Source organism: Crinia signifera, chromosome 4, assembly GCF_055691185.1.
Source record: "Crinia signifera chromosome 4, ASM5569118v1, whole genome shotgun sequence".
NCBI classification, from domain to species: Eukaryota; Metazoa; Chordata; class Amphibia; order Anura; family Myobatrachidae; genus Crinia; species Crinia signifera.
In genome coordinates this window covers 82,075,307-82,099,419 of record NC_139220.1, presented here as the reverse complement: position 1 = coordinate 82,099,419, position 24,113 = coordinate 82,075,307, and the positions used below count along the sequence as shown (strand labels likewise).

General features: G+C 46.6%; 1 protein-coding gene across 2 annotated transcripts in view; it reads left to right on the top strand.

Moving 5' to 3' along the window:
* SH3RF2 (SH3 domain containing ring finger 2) overlaps positions 1-24,113 on the top strand; it is a 164,630-nt gene that overhangs the window by 132,947 nt on the left and 7,570 nt on the right. For both annotated transcript variants that reach the window (XM_083181912.1, XM_083181910.1), the window contains exon 9: positions 10,449-10,675. In XM_083181912.1, coding sequence (XP_083038038.1) covers positions 10,449-10,675 — 227 coding nt within the window. The remainder of the gene's footprint in view (positions 1-10,448; positions 10,676-24,113) is intronic.

Genomic DNA, 24,113 nt, shown 5'->3' with positions numbered 1-24,113 from the left:
CGGGTTCCCTGATTTTTAATTAACGGCTCCAGGCTCTGTCAGCCTGGTGCTGGTTTCGGCTGTGGGGGTGACCCCACGCCGTTTTTTTTTTTAATATTTATTTTTTTTTTCTATTTTTTTACACTAAAGCCTGCACGGATCTGACTGATCCATGCAGGCTTAAAGCAAATACGACAGGGAAAGCAAGGTGTATTTTCCTGTCGTATTTGCGTGGGTGTTTTACACCACTTAGCAGCCGTATTATCAGTACGGCTGCTTAGTACATCAGGAACCACCATTCTTTTCAATGGGGATTCCTGTCGTATCCTATCGATGGTGTAGACATTCGTATTTGTAAATACAAATACGAATGTTCCAGCTTTAGGAATACGAATTGTTGTATTTTTGGGATTGTAAATCCCGAAAATACAAATTCGTAAAAAAAAGGTGTATTTCTCCCTTTTTTCTACGAATCCATTTTGGTAAATGTCCCCCACAGTGCCAAGCACAGTTAACAGCCCCCCCCCCAATCCTGCCTTACCCCTTTGCATCATGCCAGGACTTGCCGCATCTGTCTGCGGTCACGGCTCTCCCGGCTCCTGCTTCTAATAAATGTGACACTCACAAAATGGCTGCCCACATACAGCAGACAGTTATTCAGAATGCTAGAGGAGGCGGCGGCCTCCTCTTGCATCCTTAAAAATAGTCTGCTGTATGGGGGCAACCATTTTGTGAGTGTCACTTTTCATTAGCAGCAGGAGCCAGGAGAGCCGGGACCACAGACAGATGCGGCAAGTCCTGGCATGATGCAAAGGGCTAAGGCAGGATTGGGGGGGGGGGCTGTTAACTGTGCTTGGGCGGGGCGCATATTTAGTTACGCCATTGACCCAATTATCTTCAGACGTCATATAATTTGTGAAATGAAGTCCCCCTGTATGCAATCTAATACCCCCTTTCAGACTAAAAAAGCAGAGTCAAACCCGGGTCCAACTTGGGTCAGAGACATTTATAACGCATTATTCACCTGGGCTATTCCCGGGTTATTGCAGGGTTGATGCATTTTTACTCAACCTGGGTCACCCATGTTAAAACCAGTGTGATGACATTTTTAAAGTACTTCTGAGGTCTGAACAAAGGAGGGGGTGAACAAATTGTTACTGACATTGCAATAAATTATCGCATCCCTGACTGTGCCCGTGATTTGCCTACAGATTTCCTCCTCACCCCTCACTGTGCAGTGCAGACAAGTAGTGTGTGCTCTGCAGGCCTCAGCTGACTGGAAATTGAAACCAATCAGCACTCTTTACTCAGAGCAAGGAAATAACCCGGGTCTGCAGTTATAAATGCACAATAACCCGGGTCTGACCCGTGTATAACCCTTCTTTTTTCCCGGGTGGAAATACTGAGTTATTCAACCTGGGTTATTGACTGTGGTGCTTTCACATCACACATCGGTGTGGACCTAGTGACTTTCGACCCTAGACATTGTCTACCATCTATACCGTAATCTGTTTTTTGTACTTTTTTGCCTTAAAACAGCCCAGATTGTAAATCTCTTACGCATTCTGCAGAGCTACATTACACTTTAACTCCATAGAGCACTTTTCCTTTTTTAATATTCATGTGGTTGTGCTCCATGAATTCTCATTGACCAGTATGCATGAAATATTCCAGCAAGGGAATGGAAATTGAGGTTTGTGTTCATAGTGCTCATTTCGAAGCCTCTTCATTACCCCCCTCCAAACCATAACAATAAAAACTAACTACGAGAGAAGACATAAATAGAACTATAATAAGGAGCACAATGCTGCTGCTGTGGCGGCATATCAACATCCAGAGCCTTTTTTCCTCCCAGAATGTCCCTACTAAAGACATGAATTGGTGCGTTGGGTGCTCTGCCAGAGACTCGCTATATTATTAAACTATAAATCAGGCTCACTAGGCAACAGCAAAAAACACTAGCCAAGAAAGTAGAAATTGTACCGTATGGCATAGTTTAGGCTGAATTATGACATTTTAGACTTTAACCGCATACAACCGGGAAAAGAGACATGTTTGCACATTTCTTACAGATGCCTCCTCCTTTAATTAAAAGATATAAATACACTGTATCTGACTTGAGGAAGGCTGGGTGGGATGGATTAAAGCTAAGCTTTCCAAAAAGTGATTTTGGTTTTAACGCTTTTTGCACATTTTACTTTTTGTCCTGCTAGTGACATTGAAATTAGCCATTAAGCTAAATAATGTACCTGCTCCCCGATTTCTAAGCTAGACCCTGAATGTTTCAAATGGCTGTAAAGCAGAAACAAGCGTGCTGTGTTTTTATGTAATGACATGCACTTGAATAATAGACAGTGGAGGAAATTTACTAAGATGGGGCATACCTCCCAACTTCTGGTGGCTTGGAAGAGGGACAGTTGCGAGGCTGATAGCGGTGTGGATTTTGCAAAGGGGGCGTGGTTTTGCCCTCTGCATCGCTGTTGTCCATGCACACAGCGTCTATTCCCTTCAGGCCATGCTAGGGGGACTCCCAACTGCCCCCCCTGCCGCTTTTATTTAGCACCCTCTAGAAGATAATAGACAGGATCTGATTGGTTGCCCATAGCAACATCCCATGTGAAATAGAAATACCATCTTAGTAAATTTTCCACAGTGTGTTAAGAGTATGTAGTTAATTCAACGGACGAAATACCGATTGACAAAATCCCCACAACCAAATGCCGATTGACAAAATATCGACAGGTACAGGATACCAACAATTGAAATACAGACAACATTACTATACCGACAATCAAAACACTGAAAGGTACAAACCACTGATGAACCACAATACTGACAGACAATATATTGACACAAATAATACCAAATACAGTTTTTCATGATTTTTTTTTTCTCACAAAAACTATCCCAGTGGGCATAGAGGAGGAATATAATAGCACCAGAAGCAAGTGAGGGGACGCGGTGCATTAATACAGTGCTCACAGAGCCAGCCCTAGCCTAAATGACGCCCTAGGCAAGATTTTGGCTGGTACCCCCCTAGGACCGCCACTAGTTCCGCCTCTGACCCTGCTCCCCTTTCCCAGCACCATCAACCCTAATCACAGCAGTCATCATTTTGGTGCTCCTACCCCAATATTTTAAATAGAAACAGTGCACACATTCGTTGCGCAGCCCAAACAGGGGTGTATTCTTGCTGGGAAGGGGCATGGCCACACAATTTTACCCCCAATTCAAATTATGCCACACTGTAGTGCAACTTTATTCACATTATATCATGCGATGGTGTCTCTTATTCACGCTATATCACACTGTAGTACCACTTTACCTTATGTACATTACTCCTCACATTATTCACATTATACCATTTGAAAAAAATCCTGAGAAAATATTGTATTTTAAGTACCTCCATGGCCACACTGCAACCCAGCACAAAGCAGTGTGTGCTGGGCAGAGAAGAGCTGCAGCTGCTGTTGTCACTTAAAGGTAGGGGGCCCGGGTCCCCCACTGGGCCCTTCCATCAGACTTTGGCCTGGTAATTTGTACCCCCTACCCCTTTCTCTCGGCACCCCTGATAATATCACACAGTAATGTCCCTTACATATGACACACATTATTAATGTCCTTATAACCATAATGCCCCTTACACATTATGCCAACCTTTATTAATGCCTTTCATACACATAATGACACAAATAATGCCCCTTACACATATGTTGCACATTATTAATGCCCTTATACACATGACACACATAATGCCCATTACACATATGTTGCACATTATTAATGCCCTTATACACATGACACACATAATGCCTGTTACACATATGTCGCTTATTATTAATGTATTTATACATGACACACATAATGCTCCTTACACATATGCCGAACACTATTGCACAACCAACCCACCCGCAGACAGCACTCACACAGCCGCTTACACTGTGACCTCTGCCTCTGCTTGGATACAGATGTTTCCTCGTACATCTTGCCTCAATAGGCCATGCAGCGCCTGGCCAGTTCTGCTAACGTTGGGTGCCTTTATGCTGAAAATTTGTCTTATTTGCATTGTTATGACCAGCACACACAAGGAGCTTCCAATGATTAAAATGATATGCGGCATGCCTATATTCTGTGTGCGACTGTGGCTGTACCTGCATACGGAATGCTATGTTACAGTGATTTCCATGAATACACTATTTCATATGCAGATACAGCTTCATTTACACACAGAATATAGGCATGCTGCATATCATTTTATTCAGCAGAAGCTGCTGGTGCCCCTAGGCATTCCATATGCCCTTGGCAATTGCCTAGTTTGCCTATGCCTAAGGCCGTCCCTGAGTGCCCATGTCGATATTACAACCGCATACCCTCCAACTGTACCGAATTTGCCGGTACAGTACTGTTTTTAACATGTTTGGCATTATGATCATGTCGGTATATAGATCATCGGTATTTCAACTGCTGGTATTATGTACCTGTCGGGATTTTGACCATCGGTATTTACATCATGCAGGTATAACGGCATGCAAAAGTGATTGTCAGTATTTCAATTGTCCCTTTTTAAACCTAGCCTGTAACTTAACAGTCAGAAACTGATTGGCCGGTGATAAAGTACCAGGCACTTTATCACTTCTCTTCCCTTATCACTGCTTCATACATCTACCCCTTTATTACCAACTAGTCACCAGCCCGTCAAAATGACACAATAGAACAACCTTGTCAGCAACCATGGCTGTGTGTTTCTGAATGGAGCAACACTTGAATAGCCTTCCATTGCCCGCTGGCACGCAAAACACTTTAATTCTTCCCCCCCCCCCCATATAGGTGAGGAGTAGAATTAGCCATTTATTATATACTAGTTAAAAGCCCATCAAAATAATGGCTTCTGCAATGTACTTTCACTTTGAGCTGTGACCTTTTTTACTTTCACTTTGAGCTGTGACATTTTTAACCCATAAACTCTCCACCCCACCCCCAGCCCCTATCTGCTCCTACTTCCACTCTCTGTCTTCACAGCTCCCTCACTCCATAGCCAGCAAGTTTGAAACAGATCATCTTTGCTTTCATTTTCTGGTATGACATCTTCTAGCACACAAATGAGTAAATTGGTCCGTCATGTGGCCTCTAGTGGTCAGTGGTGGTACTTCACCTCATAGAGGTGAGGAGGAGTTAGCATTTTATATACATAGATGATAATGATTTGTTAGTATTTTTACCTGTTTTTATGACATAAATCTATGGACTTGTAAGCCGCTCTCCCATGTGAGCTAGCACCCTTAGGGGGCTCAGGATGTTCCTGTGCTCCATAGAGAGAGGGGGAATACTCACTTTAATAGAAAAATAAAATTGCCTTTCATTACATGACCACAGTATTTCCACAGTTCATGAGGCTTTCACACCCTCAGTGCAGGTGCGTGACGTGGTTGTTGCATTGCACTTGCACATTCTGCAATGAATTTGAAACACAACTCACTTGCGCTAGGCATCTTACGCTGTATAGCGTATTGGGACTACCGTAGGTGTATTAGCATTAGCAACATCTGTGCAGGAAAATGACATAGCTAGTGGTAGAAGTGACCAGAGGACTTAATCAGCGTTGGTACATTATGTCAATGCTCACACAATGATCAGCATCTCGATCGCAATGTGCATGCTCCAAGGTACCTCTATACAGGCATTCCCAACCACGGTCCTCAAGGCACACCAACAGTGCAGGTTTTAGTGATATATAGGCTTCAGCACAGATGGTTTAATCAGAATCCCTCAGATACTAATTAAGTCACCTGTGCTCAAGCCTGGATATCTACAAAACCTGCACTGTTGGTGTGCCTTGAGGACCGTGGTTGTAAATGCCTGCTCTACTATATTACTCGCAGTGATGTGTACAAAGCAGAGTGATTGACAGGAAGTGACTGTTTGGGGGTGGGAATGCTAGTGGCAAATAAAAATGCATGGGTGTCATGGCCGTTTTTGGGACATACTGTATATCTGCATCCAGTTGCAACAATGTATGTAGAAGACCATGACTCTAGCATCGCCACAGCAAACCTGGCAGGCTATGTTCCTTATTTTTGTGTATAGGCTGCAGTTGAATGAGTTGGTAATGGCTGCGGTAAGTATCCATCTTCCTTTCTGGGCATCAGCTTTACTTGTGATGATTAACTATTCTGTAGCCTAAAACTATTGTAGCTGCATGCGGTCACGTTAAGTTGAGGTTGTAGTGTCCCCCTGTGTCTGGGAAGCCTGTACAGTATACTGCATGCTTAGAAGCTCTGCAGCAATATATTTACATCTGGTAGTAGCTTTCAAATGTAGGACAGTAGTATTCTAATATTACTTCCGACATTCCCAATTTTGAAATAGGCAATACGTGATCCACCCAACAGCACCTCTTATGGATGAGTTCCAGCAGGCCAAGCCCATGTCGGCCACTAAAAAGCAAAACTGTACTGGGGAAACTGGGAGTACTGTAATGAGTATGTGTTTATGTACAGTGCATACAATTAATCCGAGACTATGACACTACAGCAGGCTGCAATAAGAGTCATACTGATACCAGGCAACAGAAGCAGCATGATTAATGGTAGCGAGAAGGCTGCTACCTTAGATATATATATATATTTTTTTACCAGTACCTTTATATAGTTCAAGATATATATTTAAATTTAAATTGAGTAATTGAGTATACTATTTACTGTAGGTAAGATACTGTACAGGTAAGACAAAAACTATACACATAGAGATGTGATCAGGCAACATAGGCAAGCAATCACATATGCAACACAATAAAAGCAATCAGTAGGGACATATAGTACAGAGAAGAAAAGAGCATTATATATAAATACAAGGATATAGAGCTGGCTTTCCCAACCACGGTCCTCAAGGCACACCAACAGTGCAGGTTTTAGTGATATCCAGGCTTCAGCACAGATGGAATCACTCAGGAACTAATTAAGTCACCTGTGCTCAAGCCTGGATAGCACTTAAACCTGCACTGTTGGTGTGCCTTGAGGACCGTGGTTGGGAAAGCCTGATATAGAGGGTTGGTGCCAGATGACTGCCCGACAGGGGGGATCCCGGTGGTCAGTATCCCAACGTCTGAATCCCGAATGCCGGTGCTGCCGGATCCTGACCCACAGGGGCTATTCTCCCTCTTGAGGGTCCACAACCCCCACAGAGGGAGAATAGAACCTGTGGTGAGCGAGCAAGCCACCAAGCCCGCAGCGAGCTCGCAAGGAACTTTGCTCTTGCCTCCCTGTCGGAGCACCAGCAGTCGTGATTCCGATGTCGGGAGACCGACCGTCAGGATCCCCCCTGTCGGACCGCCATACCTGACCCATAGAGGTGACGCAGTGGACACAGAACATACCAAGATGATTGCCAAATGACCCAGACTCTATCAATTTTAAGGGAGCATTGCCCTTTAACCCCTTATGTGGTGTTTTTTGTTTGTTTGGGAGCACTCCCCGCTGGGCTAGTTTTTTAGGGGGAGCGCTCCTTTAAAAAAAAACACCACGCTGTCTCCTGGGGACGGGCAGTGCCGCTGAGCACTATGTCAGCCGTTGCCTGGCCCTGCCCCCAGCAACGCGCCTCTACCCCCGGCAACCCAGCGTGTCAGTACCCGGGGCCGCAGGGTGTAACACAACAACCAGGGGGGGGGGTGGCGGCGTCTGGGCACTGAAGCATAGCCCAAAAAATTCTCATGATTAGCACTGAAGGGGTTAATGTACATAAAATGCTCATGAGAGGCAGTGACATTGGGTATGGGTCATAGGGTTGACAAGAAGAAGGTCGGCATACATTGGGTCAACCACTGAAGGTCGACGTGCATGAAGATCGACATGACTAAAGGTCTAAATGGGGTTAGGTCAACAGAGTCATTAGGTTGACACATGCATTAGGTCGACAGTCAAAAGGTCAACATTTGGGGGTTTTCACCTTTGTTAGTATCCAGAAGAAAAAGTACACTGCGTCCCCTCACATTACTCGCTGCCCTCGTCATGCTTTGGGCACTATTTTATTCTATTATTATTTTATTTTATTCATGCCCTGGTGGATGGTTGAGCATGAAATATTGCTTGTGGCACGTCAACTTAAAAAAAAGTGAAAAACCCCATGTCGACCTTTGACTGTCGACCTAGCCCATGGCAACCTAATGTTTGTGTCAATCTAATGACCCTTTCAAACTAACCCCAGGTTGACCTTCAGGTGTGTCGACCTTGATGCATGTCAACCTTCAGTGGTCGACCCAATGTATATCAACCTTTCTATTGTTGACCTAGTGATCGTATACCATGGCATTAACCAGACCATGCCAAGAGGGAAAAGTAGCAGCGGACTCATCTAGGGCGGTATGTATTAAAATACATCGCCGCCTGCCCGCCGCGATGCCAGCGCATATGTACTAACATATGCGGCTGACATTGCGGTGTGGTGACGGAGACCCCCCGCGATACCTGTACTGTGGTGTGCGGGGGGTCTCTGTCATCTCCCTGCAGCCTCCTGCATACCTTATGGGCTAGATCACATCGCACGGCATGCATGCAATGTGCGTGCGGTGCGATCCGAAAGCAGTACAAAAAGTATGTGCAGCACATACTTTTTGTACTGTGCGATGTGATGCCCGATTGCAGCATGTCTGGCCACCTTTAGGCACATAACCCAGCCCATTATTTAAAAAAGTGTCTAAATTAATATAAAAAAATCTACAATTATTAAAAAATTTGTTAGAAACATGTATAATAAAAAAAAACTCACTGTTCTTTTACTGTTTAACTCTTGTGCAGTCCCTCCTCTTCTATCTGCCTAGGCAGGATGCTGAGGACGCCATTACACCCCTCTCGTGACTGAGGGGGAAAGGAGGGAGAGAAGGAGATTGAAGAAGAGGGGAGATGATAGAGGGGGCGGAGTGTTGAGGACTGGCAGTGGCACTGGCACAGCACACTGAGAAGAGGGAAGGAAGGGGAGGTGGCGCTGCTGCCTGTTTGTCATTTGATTGACAGCTGACAGGCACAGGGAGCAATGGTTAGGGGGCGGATCCAGACATGACATGTCATCCAGGCATTCACAGACAGCGCTACATGCCTCAGCGCAAGAGTCCGTGAGGAAGAGGTGGAAGGTCGCAGGAGGAGAACAGTGTGTGTGCGGTGCAGGGAGCTGCTCAGCCTCTCCATACTGCCGCCCGCTGTCAGACAGGCGCTGCGAGTGGCGTGCAGGAGGCAGTGACAGTGATGGCTGAGGCAGCTTTAGCAGAGCAGGGAGGGAGACGGTGCCTTTTCAGCATGGCGCCTCCCTGCTTTGCAGGAGCAGCTGAGTGGATAGCGCCGGCCCTGCGCGCGGGCCCCCTGGCGGCTGGCGGGGCTGGAGATAGTAGGATGAGACCCGTTCCATCTGTATTCCCAGATCCATTCACAAAAAAGTAACCATTGAACAGTTTTTTCCATCTGCGCCAGTCTAGGGCTTGCACTGATCTGCTAAAAAATCAGGCTGGCAGTGGTCATCGCTGATGCCGGAGATCCACCCGAAAAATGCCTTGGCACTCCTGCGTTCTCACAGACACACCCAGAAACATCATATTTCCGACCCCAAATGCCAGACTGCTCTGCCACTTCTATGTGTATGAATATATTTTTGTTAACTGACCCCATGGTTGTGATATGAGAACAGATAATAACTCAATTCTCTGATTAGCGATCCATCCTGAATTAAGCCAACGAGTAGGATGACAGGAATTGGGTATACTTATATTTCACTTTTAGACTGTGTGTTTTAGGGAAAGAACAGACTCTTTCAACTTTTATTTCTCAACCTAATTTCTACAGTATTTAGTTAATGTAAAGCAAAACGTGAAACTCATGTCAACCTTTTAACTGTCGACCTTCCCATTGTCAACCTAATGCTTGTGTTGACCTTCCCACCTTGTTGATCTTACCCATGTTGACCTATTTCAGGTATCAGCCTAAGGCCTGTCAACCTTCAGTTGTTGACTCAATGCATGTTGATCTAAATTGAGTCAACCCAATGACCCATACCCAAGTACAGATGGAGCCGTGAATCCCCATGCGCTGTCCCCCACCAGCCGCCGTCCTCTGACAGAATGGGGTGCGTGCACATGAGACGCTCGCACGTCCCATTCTGTTGGAGACTGTAGCAGCCCCGTCTGTCTCCCCGCTCCTGCCCAAGCCTGTCCCTGCTTTCTGCCCGTCTCCCTGAAGCAGAGACAGGCAGGAAAGCCTTCGTCTCCGCTCCCTGCCGGCGTGTGTCCCTGTCAGCCAGTCCGCCGCTCGCCAACCTGCGCCAGCACATGAGATCAGGCGATTGGGCAGGCTTGCTGACGCAGCTCCATCTGTACACAGTGACAGTGGAGTTAAAGTGAAAATAGAAATTTGTTGGGGAAATATTTTCTTTTCATGGCAACACTTAAGTCACCAAATGGTCTTTTACAGTTTCTATCCCTATCTTTGCAGGAAACCTTCCAAATACCCGGAACCAAGGCTCACTTCTTATCCCACTAACTGGATTTCAAGCAGTGCCTCAGTGTCGTCACAGGGCAGTGTGTCAGAGACGGGTATCAGTAGGCCTGTCAGGACTTTCTTTGTGCCATCTGCTTCTGTGGAACCTACAAAGAACCCATCCTCTTCCTCAGCACTGGTACCTACTACTCTTCGAAGGAGGAATGACAGCTTCAGGAAAAGTATGACGTACCTTTTCTTCTTTACTCTTTTCTAAAGTGAACAAATTCAACAAAATGTAGCTATTGTTTAAGATCAAATACTCTTCCGGAAAATACATCACAGAAAGGAGAAACTTGTAGACGGTATTACAAGTACTGTATTTGCCCCATTCTAGCACTAATCGCAATTAAGCGGTATATTTTCTAAATGTTCTTAAAAGTTTGTCTATTGTTTTCTAGGATGCAATAGAGAAATGATAGACAGAATATGATTGGTTGCTGAGTCAGAGGGGGATAGCCAGGGCTATTTTTCTGCAGGCTCCAGCAGGAACTGTGGCCCTTATTCTAGTTCACTCTTTCTGACAAAATATTTCTTAGATGGACAAAACCATGTGCACTGCAGGTGAGGCAGGTGTAAAACCCCACCCAAATCTAATTATCTCTGCACAAGTAACACCTGCCTCACCTGCAGTGCACATGGTTTTGTCCATCTAAGAAATATTTTGTCAGAAAGAGTGAACTAGAATAAGGGCCTCAGTTCCTGCTGGAGCCTGCAGAAAAATAGCCCTGATTACAATTACTGTATTTGACCCATTCTAGCACTAATCGAAATTAAGCGGTATATTTTCTAAATGTTCTTAAAAGTTTGTCTATTATTTTCTAGGATGCAATAGAGAAATGATAGACAGAATATGATTGGTTGCTACGGGCAACATCACCACTTTTAATTTTTAGAAGCTTTAAGAAATTTACCCCTAGGACACCTGAAACTCTTTCCTGGTGGATAAATCATAATGAATGCCAGTCATGTACAGATGGAGCCAGGTATGCCGGTGGGTCTCAGCTCGCCATTTGCCGAGACCGGGATGCGTGAGCATCTCATATGTGCGTGCATCCCATTTCTGTGAATAGGGCGTGCGAGCGTCTTACACACATCGCTTCCCATTCTCGCCAAACGGCGCACCAAGGCGGAAAGCTGTGGCACGTGATTGGGCTCCATCTATCTACATATGTGGGAATATCTTCCATAAGTCTACTCTATCAGTTAACATAAGGTTTTGGGGCCTGATTCTCAGTTGCCCCTAACCCACATGCAATGGCGAGGCTCCTATAGTGGAGGATTTTCTTGCTCCTGCACAAAGATTTCTCAGTGATTGACAGTCGGCTGCCATTTGGGGTACGGGCAGATAGTGCTATTGCTTCCATGTGAGCAGCAGTGATAGCATCTCCAACCACCTCTGAATCAAGCCCTCTGTGTGATAGAGATGTATGGTTTCAGAAATGTTGTGGAAAGTGATGAGCATTTCTTGCCAGTGACTTGGAGGTGGCTAGATATAAAGGCAAACACACAATGCAGTGAGTGATCCCTGAATAGATGCCCTGCACATGGTATCCTTTCAGTGCTGGGAGGGCTGCCCAGCTGCAGCGGTCAGACACTTTCCCCTTGAGACCATGTCCCTCAAAGTTGAGACCTCACACCCCTCTCATGAGTCCCAAATGACTGAGATCAAAAGTTGGAGGGACAGAAATACAAGTAGGACTGGGAGATGAGAGAGGGCATATAATTTGCCTGGTTTCCCCCATCAGTGGTATAGCAACGAGCATGTAACACCCTGGCAATGAGCAAGAAACCCATAGCAACAACCATGTATCCCCCTCACAACAAGCACATAACTCCCCTTGGAAACCAGCAGGAAACCCCCGCCATGAGAAAGAAAGTCCTGGCAACTAGCATGTAGGTAAGTGGCACTTCAGGGGTCATTATGTATCTAATCAGTACTAGAGGGCATTATGTAAGCATTACTAATGGGGGCATTATGTATATAAGCAACACTTCAGGGGCATTATGGGTGCTCGCCAGAATGCCCCCGTCGGCCGAGAGGTGCTTTATCTGACTGGGACACGCAAGTGTCTCACACGCACGTGCGTCCCAGTTTCCGGGTGGCGAGCGGTAGGAAACCTGCCAGTCTCTGCTTCAGGGAGACGGGCAGGGTTAGGGGGAGCGTGGGGAGGTAGAAGCAATTGACAGGGAGCAGCGGGGATTGGCGGGGAGCTCCCTCAGAAGGGGACACGCGCACCCCTTTCTGGCAGCTGGCGGGGGTTGACGGTTGGCTGTACGACTGCCAGACCCCCTGCTAAAGGATGGCAGCTCCATCTGCATATGAGGGCATTATATATGTAAGCGGCACTACATGGGGGCATTATATATGTAAGTGGCACTGCATGGAGGCATTATATATATGTGTAAGCGGCACTAGCTGGGGCATTATGCATGGAAGCTGCACTAGTGGGGGCATTATGCATGAAAACGGCACTAGTGGGAGTGTTATGTGTGTAAGTGGCACTAGTGTGGGCATTGTCTGTAAGCAGCACTTCAGGGGGGCATTATTTATGTAAGCGGCACTACAGGGAGCATTATGCATGCAAGCAGAACTAGCTGGGGCATTATGCATGGAAGTGGCACTACTGGGGGCATTATGTTTGTAAACGGCACTAGTGGGGAGCATTATGCATAGAAGAAGCACTAGTGGGGGTATTATGCATGGAAGCGGCATTAGTGGGGGCATTATGCATGAAAGTGGCACTAGTGGGGGCATTATGTGTGTAGACAGCACTATTGGGGGCATTGTGTGTGTAAGTAGCACTTCAGGGGGCATTACGTGTAGAAGTGGCACTTCAGGGGCCATTATGTCTGTAAACAGCACTAGTGGAGGCATGGACCTTACTCACGTCTATGCGCACTTATGCAAATTCACATAGGTGCGCAATGTTTTACAACTGCATATGCGCATTTCTGCATATGTGTATGCACTGGCGAACAGAGTGTTCGCCGGGTGCTCGCACAGGGCACTGCGGGCAAGGGGTGTGGGGAGACAAGGGGTGTGGGGGGTGCGGCCATGGGAACGCCCAGCATTTAATGGGCATTCCCATGAAACCGCTGGGCATTCCCATGGTAATGACCAAGTGACGTGGGTGCCGGATGTCAGCTGCCCGTCATGTTCCCCTCCAGAACACACGCAAAGCTACAGTTTGGCCCCATAGGCTGCGAATGAATGCAAAACATCCATTCGCAGCCATGCAGGCGAATTTGCTCTGCAAAGGGGGGTGGTTGGCCATTTTGCAAGCAGCGGGTGGGCTTAAATGAACACGCTGTGCTGCGAACTTCGCATCGATGTGTGTCCACCGGAATAGCTTCCTATGTGTGTAAGCAGCACTTCAGGGGGCAATACGTGTGTAAGCTACACTTCAGGGGACATTATGTGTGCAAGCGGCACTATAGAGGACATTGGGGTAGATGTATGAACGTTTGTTATGGGGAAGAAGGGGGTATTATGCATGGAAGGGACAATAGTGGGGGCATTATGTGTGTAAGCGGTACTTCATGGAGCAATATGTGTGTAAGCGGCACTTGTTGGGTCATTGTCTGTAACTGCCACTTTAGGGGACATTTTTGTTGTGTAAGTGGCAGTACAGGGGGTATGATATGTGTAAGCAGCACTATAAGGGGGCATTATGTGTGGAAGTGACTTCTTGGAAAAGTGATTTATAAGAAGTTCGTTTCTGACGGCATTTACAGGGATAGTTGGAAAAACACAGGTGTGTCATGACAATTTTCGTGGCTAGTATCTACCATCAGCTGCAAACTTAAACATACAACACATGGCATGTGTATAGCTACTTGTGTGTCCAGTCTGTGCAGCCACATATTTGCGTACTAGGTGATTCATTGCGCCCTACGGGCGCTCTTCACACCGTCGTAAGGGGCTGCGCCCCCTTAATTTGTGAACGTTTGTATATGAGAAATATGGTTAGAATTGTATGAAAGATGCCCTGTATTGCAACTTAGGTGTCCGCGAATCGCGGGAGGGGGGGTCGCGGAGGGTGCCGCGAATTGCAGGAGGGGGGGTCGCGGGGGGTGCCGCGAATTGCAGGAGGGGGGGTTGTGGGGGGGTTGATGCTGCGAATCGCGGGAGGGGAGGGATTGCAGAGAATCGCGGGAGGGGGGTCGCGGGAGGGGGGTTACGGGGGCGGGGGTTGCGGCGAATCATGGTAGGGGGGGTCGCAGGGGGTGTGCCGTGAATCACGGGAGGGGGGGTCACGGGGTGGGGTGCCGAGAATCGCGGGGGGGTGTGTGTGTGCCGTGAATCGCGGGAGTGTGGGTTCCGGGGGGGGTGTGACGCGAATCGCCACAAGAAAAAATCAACACAGAAAGGTCAACACATGTAAATGTTGACATAAGTGTGGCACTTCATAGGTGTCCATGTTGACACATGAGAATGAATATGAAAACATTCAAAAAATGAAAAAAAAAACTTTAAAAACTCATGTCAACCTTTTTCATTGTCGACCATAGCCATGTCAGTGTTTTCCATGTGCAATTTAATTCTGGAGCTGCCGCGAATCGCGCTGGGGGGGGGGGTGCCGCGAATTGCGGGAGGGGGGGTCGCGGGGGTGGGTGCCGTGAATCGCGGGAGGGGGGGTTACGGGGCGGGGGTTGCGGAGAATCATGGGAGGGGGGTCGCGGGGGTGTGCCGTGAATCACGGGAGGGGGGGTCACGGGATGGGGTGCCGAGAATCGCGGGGGAGGTGTGTGTGCCGTGAATCGCGGGAGTGGGGGTTGTGGGGGGGGGGGGTGGGGGGGGTGTGACACAAATCGCCACAAGAAAAAATCAACACAGAAAGGTCAACACATGTAAATGTTGACATAAGTGTGGCACTTCATTGGTGTCCATGTCGACACATGAGAATGAATATGAAAATATTCAAAAAATGAAAAAAAAAAAATTCAAAAACTCATGTCAACCTTTTTCATTGTCGACCATAGCCATGTCAGTGTTTTCCATGTGCAATTTAATTCTGGAGCTGCCGCGAATCACGGGGGGGTGCCGCGAATTGCGGGAGGGGGGGTCGCGGGGGTGGGTGCCGCGAATCGCGGGAGGGCGGGGTTCACAGGGGTTCCGGTGGGGGGTGGCCGCGAATTGCGGGAGGTGGGGGGTCACGGGGGGTGCCGCCAATCGCGGGAGGGGGGATTGCGGGGGGGTGTGACGCGAATCGCCACAAGAAAAAATCAACACAGAAAGGTCAACACATGTAAATGTTGACATAAGTGTGCCACTTCATTGGTGTCCATGTCGACACATGACAATGAATATGAAAAAAAAAATTAAAAAAAAAATCTTCAAAAACTCATGTCAACCTTTTTCATTGTCGACCATAGCCATGTCAGTGTTTTGCATGTGCCATTTAATCCTGGGGCTGCTGCGAATTGCGGGGGGGGGTGCCGTGAATCGCGGGAGGGGGGTGGCAGGGGGGGTGCCGCCAATCGTGCAAGGGGGGGTCGCGGGGGGGTTCTTTTTGCCGCGAATCGCGGGAGGGAGGTCGCGGGGGGGGTGTTTTTTCCGCAAATCGGGGGGGGGTCACGGGGGAGGGTTTGCCGCGATTCGTGGGAGGGGGGGGTCGCGGGGTGGTGGTTATGCCGCGAATTGCGGGAGGGGTCGTGGGGGGGTCTTTTTGCAGCGAATCGCGGGAGGGGGGGTCGCGGGGGGTGTTTTTGCTGTGAATCGCGGTAGGGGGGGTCACGGGGGAGCGGGTGTTTTTGCCGCGAATCACGGGAGGGGGGGGGGCGCACGGGGGGGGGAGGTTTTGCCGCAAATCGCGGGAGGGGGGCGCTCACCTGGTGGCTGTGGAGTAGCAGTGCTGGGCAACATGGGAAGGCAGTGGGTGTCTGGCACTGTCTGTGGGCTCACTGGGCTGGTTCTCTGTCACATACCTCCCAACATGACCCTCTCCAGGAGGGACACAATGCTCTGTTTCTAGACTTCCCCTTAATGTATGATTGCCATCACCTGTTTTAAACAGGTTAATTTCTCAGAAAGGTGTTCAGAACAGATGAAGGCAATCACACATTAAGAGGAAAGTCCAGGAACAGAGCGTTATAGACACAGACACCCACTTTGAGTGACAGATGTAGCCAAATATATAGGAGATACTATAGGTTGCAAATGTGTGGACACATACAAATGACTTTGTGATGGCTGTGGCAGGCGTCTCTGTTCATTCCAGTGCAACAGCATCACTTGCTAACATTAGCAGCTCGCAGCTCTGTAGCCTAGAGCAGGGGTTCTCAAACTTGGTCCTCAGGACCCCACACAGTTCACATTTCCCAGGTCATCCGGCAGGTGCACAGGCGCATTCATTACTCATTGACATATTTGAAAAGATCCACAGGTGGAGCTAATTATTTCACTTGTGATTCTGTGAAGAGATGTCATGCATTGTGTGGGGTCCTGAGGACCGAGTTTGAGAACCTGTGGCCTAGAGAATTGCAATTGCATTTATGTACATGAATTAGACTAACAGTACATTACCTCCTTGAAATACAAGAAAGCCATAAAGTATATAATTAAATTATATTTTATGTTTATGTGTATACAAAATTAGGTATTGACATTATGAAACATTTTTATTCTTCTTCGCAGCAGCTGCCTGGGCTGATTGCTCGTAATCAACTTATTATCTACTATTCCGTTTTCCATTTTTATTTTTCATATTGAATCCAAATGATCATGTAATGTAATGGCTTTATCTTTACCATCCCCTGTATGCATTAGCTTACATGTATTTGCCAGTTCATCCAAATTATTCTGTGCTGGGTCATGTCTTTTTTTTTTTCTGTGTAGCATAATTATTATAATACATAATTTATTGAGTATGGACACTACTACTATTACTTTTAGGTCTTTAGCTTTTTGCACAAGATCATAAATATAAGTGTGTGTGTGTGTGTGTGTGTGTGTGTGTGTGTGTGTGTGTGTGTGTGTGTAACAGTACCAGATGTTTTTGCATAATTAAAATATATATCTCATTAATTGTACTACCAAAATCCAGTTTACAATTTGACACCTCATAAAATGTAATTGGATTAGTTTGGCACACCTGTTTGTTCATAAAACCATGAATATATTTCTGATTAGCAACTGCGATTTGTTTGAATATTCTACCCGTGACGGATGTCAATCATTATCAGACATTTCTTAACTTCATGTACTATATTATGAAGGATTTTATAAATATAAGAAATCTTAAGCTGCCCATACACTAGCCGATTTTGGTCCGATTTCGGCCAGATCAGTCGGATCCCCTCAGATCCGATGCGCAGTCCCGTGCGTATTGGATCTGCGTCGGGTGGTCGGACCTGCTGCACGTCCGACCACCCGACTTGGGACCTAGTCTGTAGTGGTAGTGGGGCGGCGGGGTGGGGGGCAAGTGCAGGGTCCGGGGCGGCTCTGCAGAAACACTGCGCTGGTCGGCAGTGTTTTGAAAACAATTCAAACGATAGGCCTGCCGCTGATTGGCTGAGGGAGAGAGCGCTCCCAGCCAATCATCAACGAGGTCGCTGATTGGTTGAGAGCGCATCCTCTCTCAGCGGCCAGCCTATAGTTTGAATTGTTTTCAAAACACTGCCGCCGCTGACCACACGGTCTCCGTAGTGACCATCCAGCCGGACACTGTGGAGACTCCTGCCCGCCCTGGACCCCATCCAGCTTGGACTCCAGACCCCCTGCAGCTCCCCGGGAATTTACATGAGATAAATCGCATGCAATTTATCCCATGTGAAAAATGGCACATCAAGTGCCAAATCGTAGTGAGCTCTCCCAGGGAGCAGCCGGAAGAGCTCAGAGGACATTAGGTCCGACTTGTCTTTCAGACAAGTCAGCCTAATGTATGGGGGCCCTTAATCTATTATTAAGCCTGGAGAAGAGATAAAGTGGAGATAAGCTAAAAGGAGATTAAATACCAGCCAATGAACTGTGTTTGACAGTAGGGAGTTCATTGGCTGGTGCTTTATCTCCTTTTACCTTATCTCCACTTTATCTCAAGTTTATCTCTTCTCCAGGCTTATCATCTGCCCAATGGGGGTGGTTACCACCTTAACCAGCTTATATTAATCTTATAGTCATAACTTTAAGCAATATTTTATCAAACACATAAGGTGTACTGTAATTATGCTTTGCATTTTATTTATGGATTATATTCATTTGTGCATCTCAACTAAAATGTTATTTGGTAAGCTATATCATGAATATGGCTTACCTCCTTCTGAATTAATATAAACAAACTGGTTTAAATATAAACTGAAGTATTTTTATTTTAGTTAAAACTCATTTACCCCGGAATATGCCATTGTTGTAATTTCTGTCTATTCCAAGCACTTGTACAAGAATAGCTAAAATCCTCCATAGAAAACAGCAGTGTGATGCTAAAACACATTTGTGAATAACATTATGAAAGTATGCATCATCCAGACATGTAACCAGTATCAGCTGGTTCTGCTCAGTTTCAGTAAACTATATTTTAAGCTAAGGAGCTAGGAATTTGAGAAGTGAACCCAGAAGTAAGCATACCTCCCAACTTTCAAATAGAAGGAGGAGGGACAGCTGGATGCGCCAGAGGCCCGCCGAAAATTTGGGGAGTGTTGCCTAATTAAAGGGGCATGGCCTATATTTGAGGCTCCCCGCAAGGCCACGCCCCCATTTTGTCGCTATGGGGGCATGACCCAGAGGCTCTGTGAGCCTCTAGCCATGCCCCCAGCCCCCTGGCTGCGGCAATAGACGCTGTGCGCATGCGCACAGGGTTTATTCTCCGCTGCTCAGCAGCCGACCGAGGGTCTCCCAACAGCCTCCCCTTCGCCGCGGGATGCTGTCGGCCATGGGAGGGACACGGGAATGTCCCCAAAAACCGGGGCATTCCCGCGGTAATCGGGACTGTTAGGAGGTATGCCTCAGTGAGACGTGTTAGCAGCAAGGCCGCAATTTTTGCAGATGGACAAAACCAAGGCATATGTACAGTTTAAGTCAGTCAAACCTCATTATACACTACAGTACACATACCTCCCAAATATCCCAATTACAGCGGGATATTCCCGCTATTAGGAGATTGAGGGGTAGATGTATGAAGCTGTGATAAGGGAGGAGAAGTGATAAAGTGTCTGGTACTTTTTTACTGCCCAATCTACAATACAGAAGGAGCCGGGCTCCCTCTTGCTGGCGAATCGCCAGACTGTCACCGCTGGCGATCCGCCAGCAGCCCGGCTCTCCATCTGACTGAGACGCGCGTGCGTCTCACGCTCACGCGCGTCTCAGTTTCCGTGCGGCGGGGCGAGGGGAACCTGTCCATCTCCGCTTCAGGGAGATGGACAGGGTTAGGGGGGTGCGGGGAGGCGGTGGGGACCCCGGGTGACCTCCGACAAGCCGTCGGGGACCCGGAGGAAGCGGTCGGAAGGGGACGCGTGCGCATCTCGTGCGCGCGTGTCCCCTTTCGCAAATACAGATGGCGGGTGGCGGGGGATGGCGGCTGGCGTCGCCATCGCCATCCCCTACAAATACAAGCCCCGCTCCATAAGTGGCTCTTGATTGCATGTGGTTTTCATCATCATCATTAGCCAGGGCCTGATTCAGCATGCATCAAAATATTTCTCTAATGGGCAAAACCATGTGCACTGCAGGTGAGGCAAATGTAACGTGCAGAGAGTGTTAGATTTAGGTGGGATATTTTGTTTCTGTGCACGGTAAATACTGGTTGCTTTATTTTTACACTGAAATAAAGATTTCAGTTTGAACACACCCCACCCAAATCTAACTCTCTCTGCACATGTTACGTCTGCCCGACCTGTAGTGCAGCATGTTTTTTTCCAACTGCAAAAATTGCAGCCTTGATAACTTGATGTCTGAAGCAGGCCCATTGTTCTATTTTCTCACTTAAGGCACATTGTTGCTAAATAATAATTCTTCAGTGTGGCTTGTACTCCCTTTACACCTAGGCATACAAGCCAAACTAAAATTGTAGTTACTGAAAGGCAAATATCAATGACTTTTTGGAAGGTGATACTGCTTTCACATTGCAGAAATGGGTAATGACACGGTATTCTTAAATGGGACTTTAAAACGGGTCTGAGCCTTGAGACCTTTCACATTGCAGGTGAAAACCCTTTTAAAAATCATTTAATACCATTCAAAATTCAACCCGTTTAACCCCAAGGGACACATTTCAAGCCATTGAAATAGAGCCATTCACACTGCCTAAAAAACGGCTTTAAAACGTGTAGGACTCTGCTTTTTAACCGTGTTGAAATACCGGTTATCTTTAACCGGTAAATCAACTCTGGCACTTTCACATTGCAGCCTTAAACGTTTTAAAATGGGGAAAAAACGATAATATACCGTTTTAAAAGTGCAATGTGAAAGGGGTATTACTGACTGACTCTGTTGGAGTCAGTAAATCTAGTGTTTCATGGCTGCTTGACAATCACATTAAAACCAATTTTCTGTGTTATTGAAGGGGGCATGGCATGACTACTATATATACTAGATGCATATTTCTAGAGCTCCTGCTCACTGAAACTTTCTGAGGACTCCACCATCCCATATTATGGGCCAGGCATAACTGTTCTGCATCTTCTGGGACATGAGACTCCAAAACCCAGCAGTTTTTTTTTTTTGTTTTTTGTTTTTCATTTAAACAGAGTCTCCTAGTCAGGGCCATTGTCCAATACAGGAAAACATGTTCTTCTGAATCTCCTCCCACTCTACTGCTACTTTCAAGCAGGTGGCTTCCTTGTAGATTTCCTCCAGCGATTTCTACCATTACCCACAACTATCTTCATCGGGCTCATGGGAAAACTGATGCAACTATTCAATAATCAACCATTCAATAATTGTATTCATCTATGCACTAGGCTAATGAGTCAAGCAACCAACATGTAAATATATATTATCGTTATTGCTCCCTGGCAAAGCACAAGCAATTGTAATGGCATGATATGTGCCTTCATAATGCATCTCCCCAATTTTCTTTCTTACTGGGGATCTGGAAGGCTTGCCTTAACCCTTCTCCAATCAGGGCCGCCAATTGGGGGTGCTGCGGACACAGCTGTCCCATGCCCGGCCACTCCGACAGAGTGAAGGGTCCGGGCTGCTCATTGCACCCACTGCAACCCCCTGACTACCCCGCTGAGGTACCTGGAGCCCTCGGTCTCTTAGCTCCACCCCCTGCTAAGCAGTGCAAAAAAGTTTTTAAAGAGCTGGGAGCCACCTGGGCCGACACTTCAGCTCTGCCGGCGGCCTGTGTACACCTCGGCTACTGTGCACAGACAGGTGACAGATCCTTTGCCAGCTCCCTCTTCTCCTGAGAGCGGAGAAGCAGGAGGCCGCCACCTCCTTGACCGGAGCCGCCACCTCTCGCTCAAAGCCGCCACCCACTCGCCCGGAGCCCACCAGTAATGTATCTGGGGACACCCAGGCGGCCTGTTCTCCACGTGTCTGCATCGTACACAGTAATTGTGGTGTGTATCTAAAGTACATGTTCTGCAAGTCTGTGCTTGGATGTACGGTACCCCTGTATTTTTATTTAATAGAGTGTGTGGTCACAGGCCACTGCACCACTGCACGGTTCATAGGAATGGTGAGTGTGTTGGTACTTCTGTATCTATCTTTATATATATATATATATATATATATATATATATATATATATATATATATAAGCACTTACCCCTTCAGAGAAAGGAATTGGAGCCAGCACTCGGCAGTTGGTGAAAGGATAATAGTGTTTTAATGCAAAGACATAGTTGCAATGGTAACAGCTGTTATCCTGACAGCTGTTTCAACTGCTCTTGGCAGTTTTCATTAGAGGAGCAGTTGAAACAGCTGTCAGGATAACAGCTGTCACCATTGCAACTATGTCTTTGCATTAAAACACTATTTTTCTTTCAACAACTGCCGAGTGCTGGCTCAAAATTCCTTTCCCTGAAGGGGTAAGTGCTTTTGTTAATTTTCTATGTGCCTGGCGCCGGCTATACTTACATCATCACTTGGAGTGCTTCACCTTTGAAAAACTGTAATATATATATAGTGGAGGGTGAGCCTGGCACTCCACAGTAAACATGGCATAACAACCGGGGTGCTGCAATGAATGGGTTTTCACAGCAGCACTCACACGGGTTTCAATAAAGCAACTTCACACAAAGTTCAGGTGACGTTTCAGATTTTACTCCTTCTTCCAGACCACAAAACCATATTATATATATATAGATATATATATATATATATATATATATATATATATATATATATATATATATATATACATATATATACAGGGCCAGCCAGCAGCAGAGCTGGGCGATAAACAATGATGTGGGGAGATGGGGGACGCCGGACTAGAAATCAGTCCCGGGCCCCACTATTTCAAGTGGAAGCCCTGACTCCAACTTTTGTCCCATTTGCTATCCAGCATTTCTGGTCACTGAAGAGAATGCTCTCATTATTCCCAAAAACAAGCCTCAACAGACCCCTTTAACTGGAGACTCATCTGCATTCCTCCTACTACGATTTGTCTCTTCATTCACATCCCCACACTATCTGCCTCCATCTCTAAGCATACTCACAATGACATCCAGGATCCACAATAAATACAAATAAACCACCTGGGGATATCCATTTAAAATGTAGAAAAAATAGTATTAGCAATATGTACAGTTTCATATTTGTTAGATGTTAATGCTTTATATGGTTGTCTTCATATCTATGCAAATATGTAGACAAAAGCGTTTGTAGGCTTTTTAAAGAATGCGCAAGTATCCTTAGGTATACTGGGACCGGTGACTGATTATTCGTATGTACCGATCAATGTGCAAGTGTGTTAACATACTGTCTCCAATTTTCCTTTCCTTTTAAAAGATTCCTCTCAGATGTAGCAGTACACATCACATATTTTAGGTGCCACGTTCAAAATCTCTTTTCACAATCTCTCCAAAAATGGAACTAGACACGCCCTTTGGGTGGAGCATGACACGCCCCCTCAATGGGGGACTCTGCAAATTTCTACTAGTTACTCCTTCAATGGAGAAGAAAATCCTAACAGTGATCGGAACATCCAGCCCACCTTGCTTCTTTCCATAATAAGAAACTTAGCCAGATGTATCAAGCTTCAAAAAGTGACAAAATGGAGAGTGATAAACAACCAGTCAATCATCTCCTACCTGTCATGTTACAGGCTGGATTTGAAAAATGACAGGTATGAGCTGATGGCTAGTTGTTTATCACTCTCCACTTTATCACTTTTTGAAGCTTGATACATCTGGCCCTTCAATTTTTTAAGTTTTTTGGGGAGGTTCCCACGTCCCACCTGGCAGTGTCCCACGGCAGGCAGTTGTGATTCCTTCCTGTCACCCGTGAATAGACATAGACAATAGAAAATGGGATGTGGCCTCATGGGAGAGTCGTGTGTACAGGCCACGCCCCCTTCCAGCTAGGCCAAGGGACCAAAATTTCTGCCTTAGGCGCGCAACAGCATCCCTCCTCCTCCCTTCTCAATGTTGGGATGTATGAAAATATAGTATTACACCTGTGGTAGGGGTTATAATGACTAACAATGTGGAAATAATTATGTTTTTGAAACA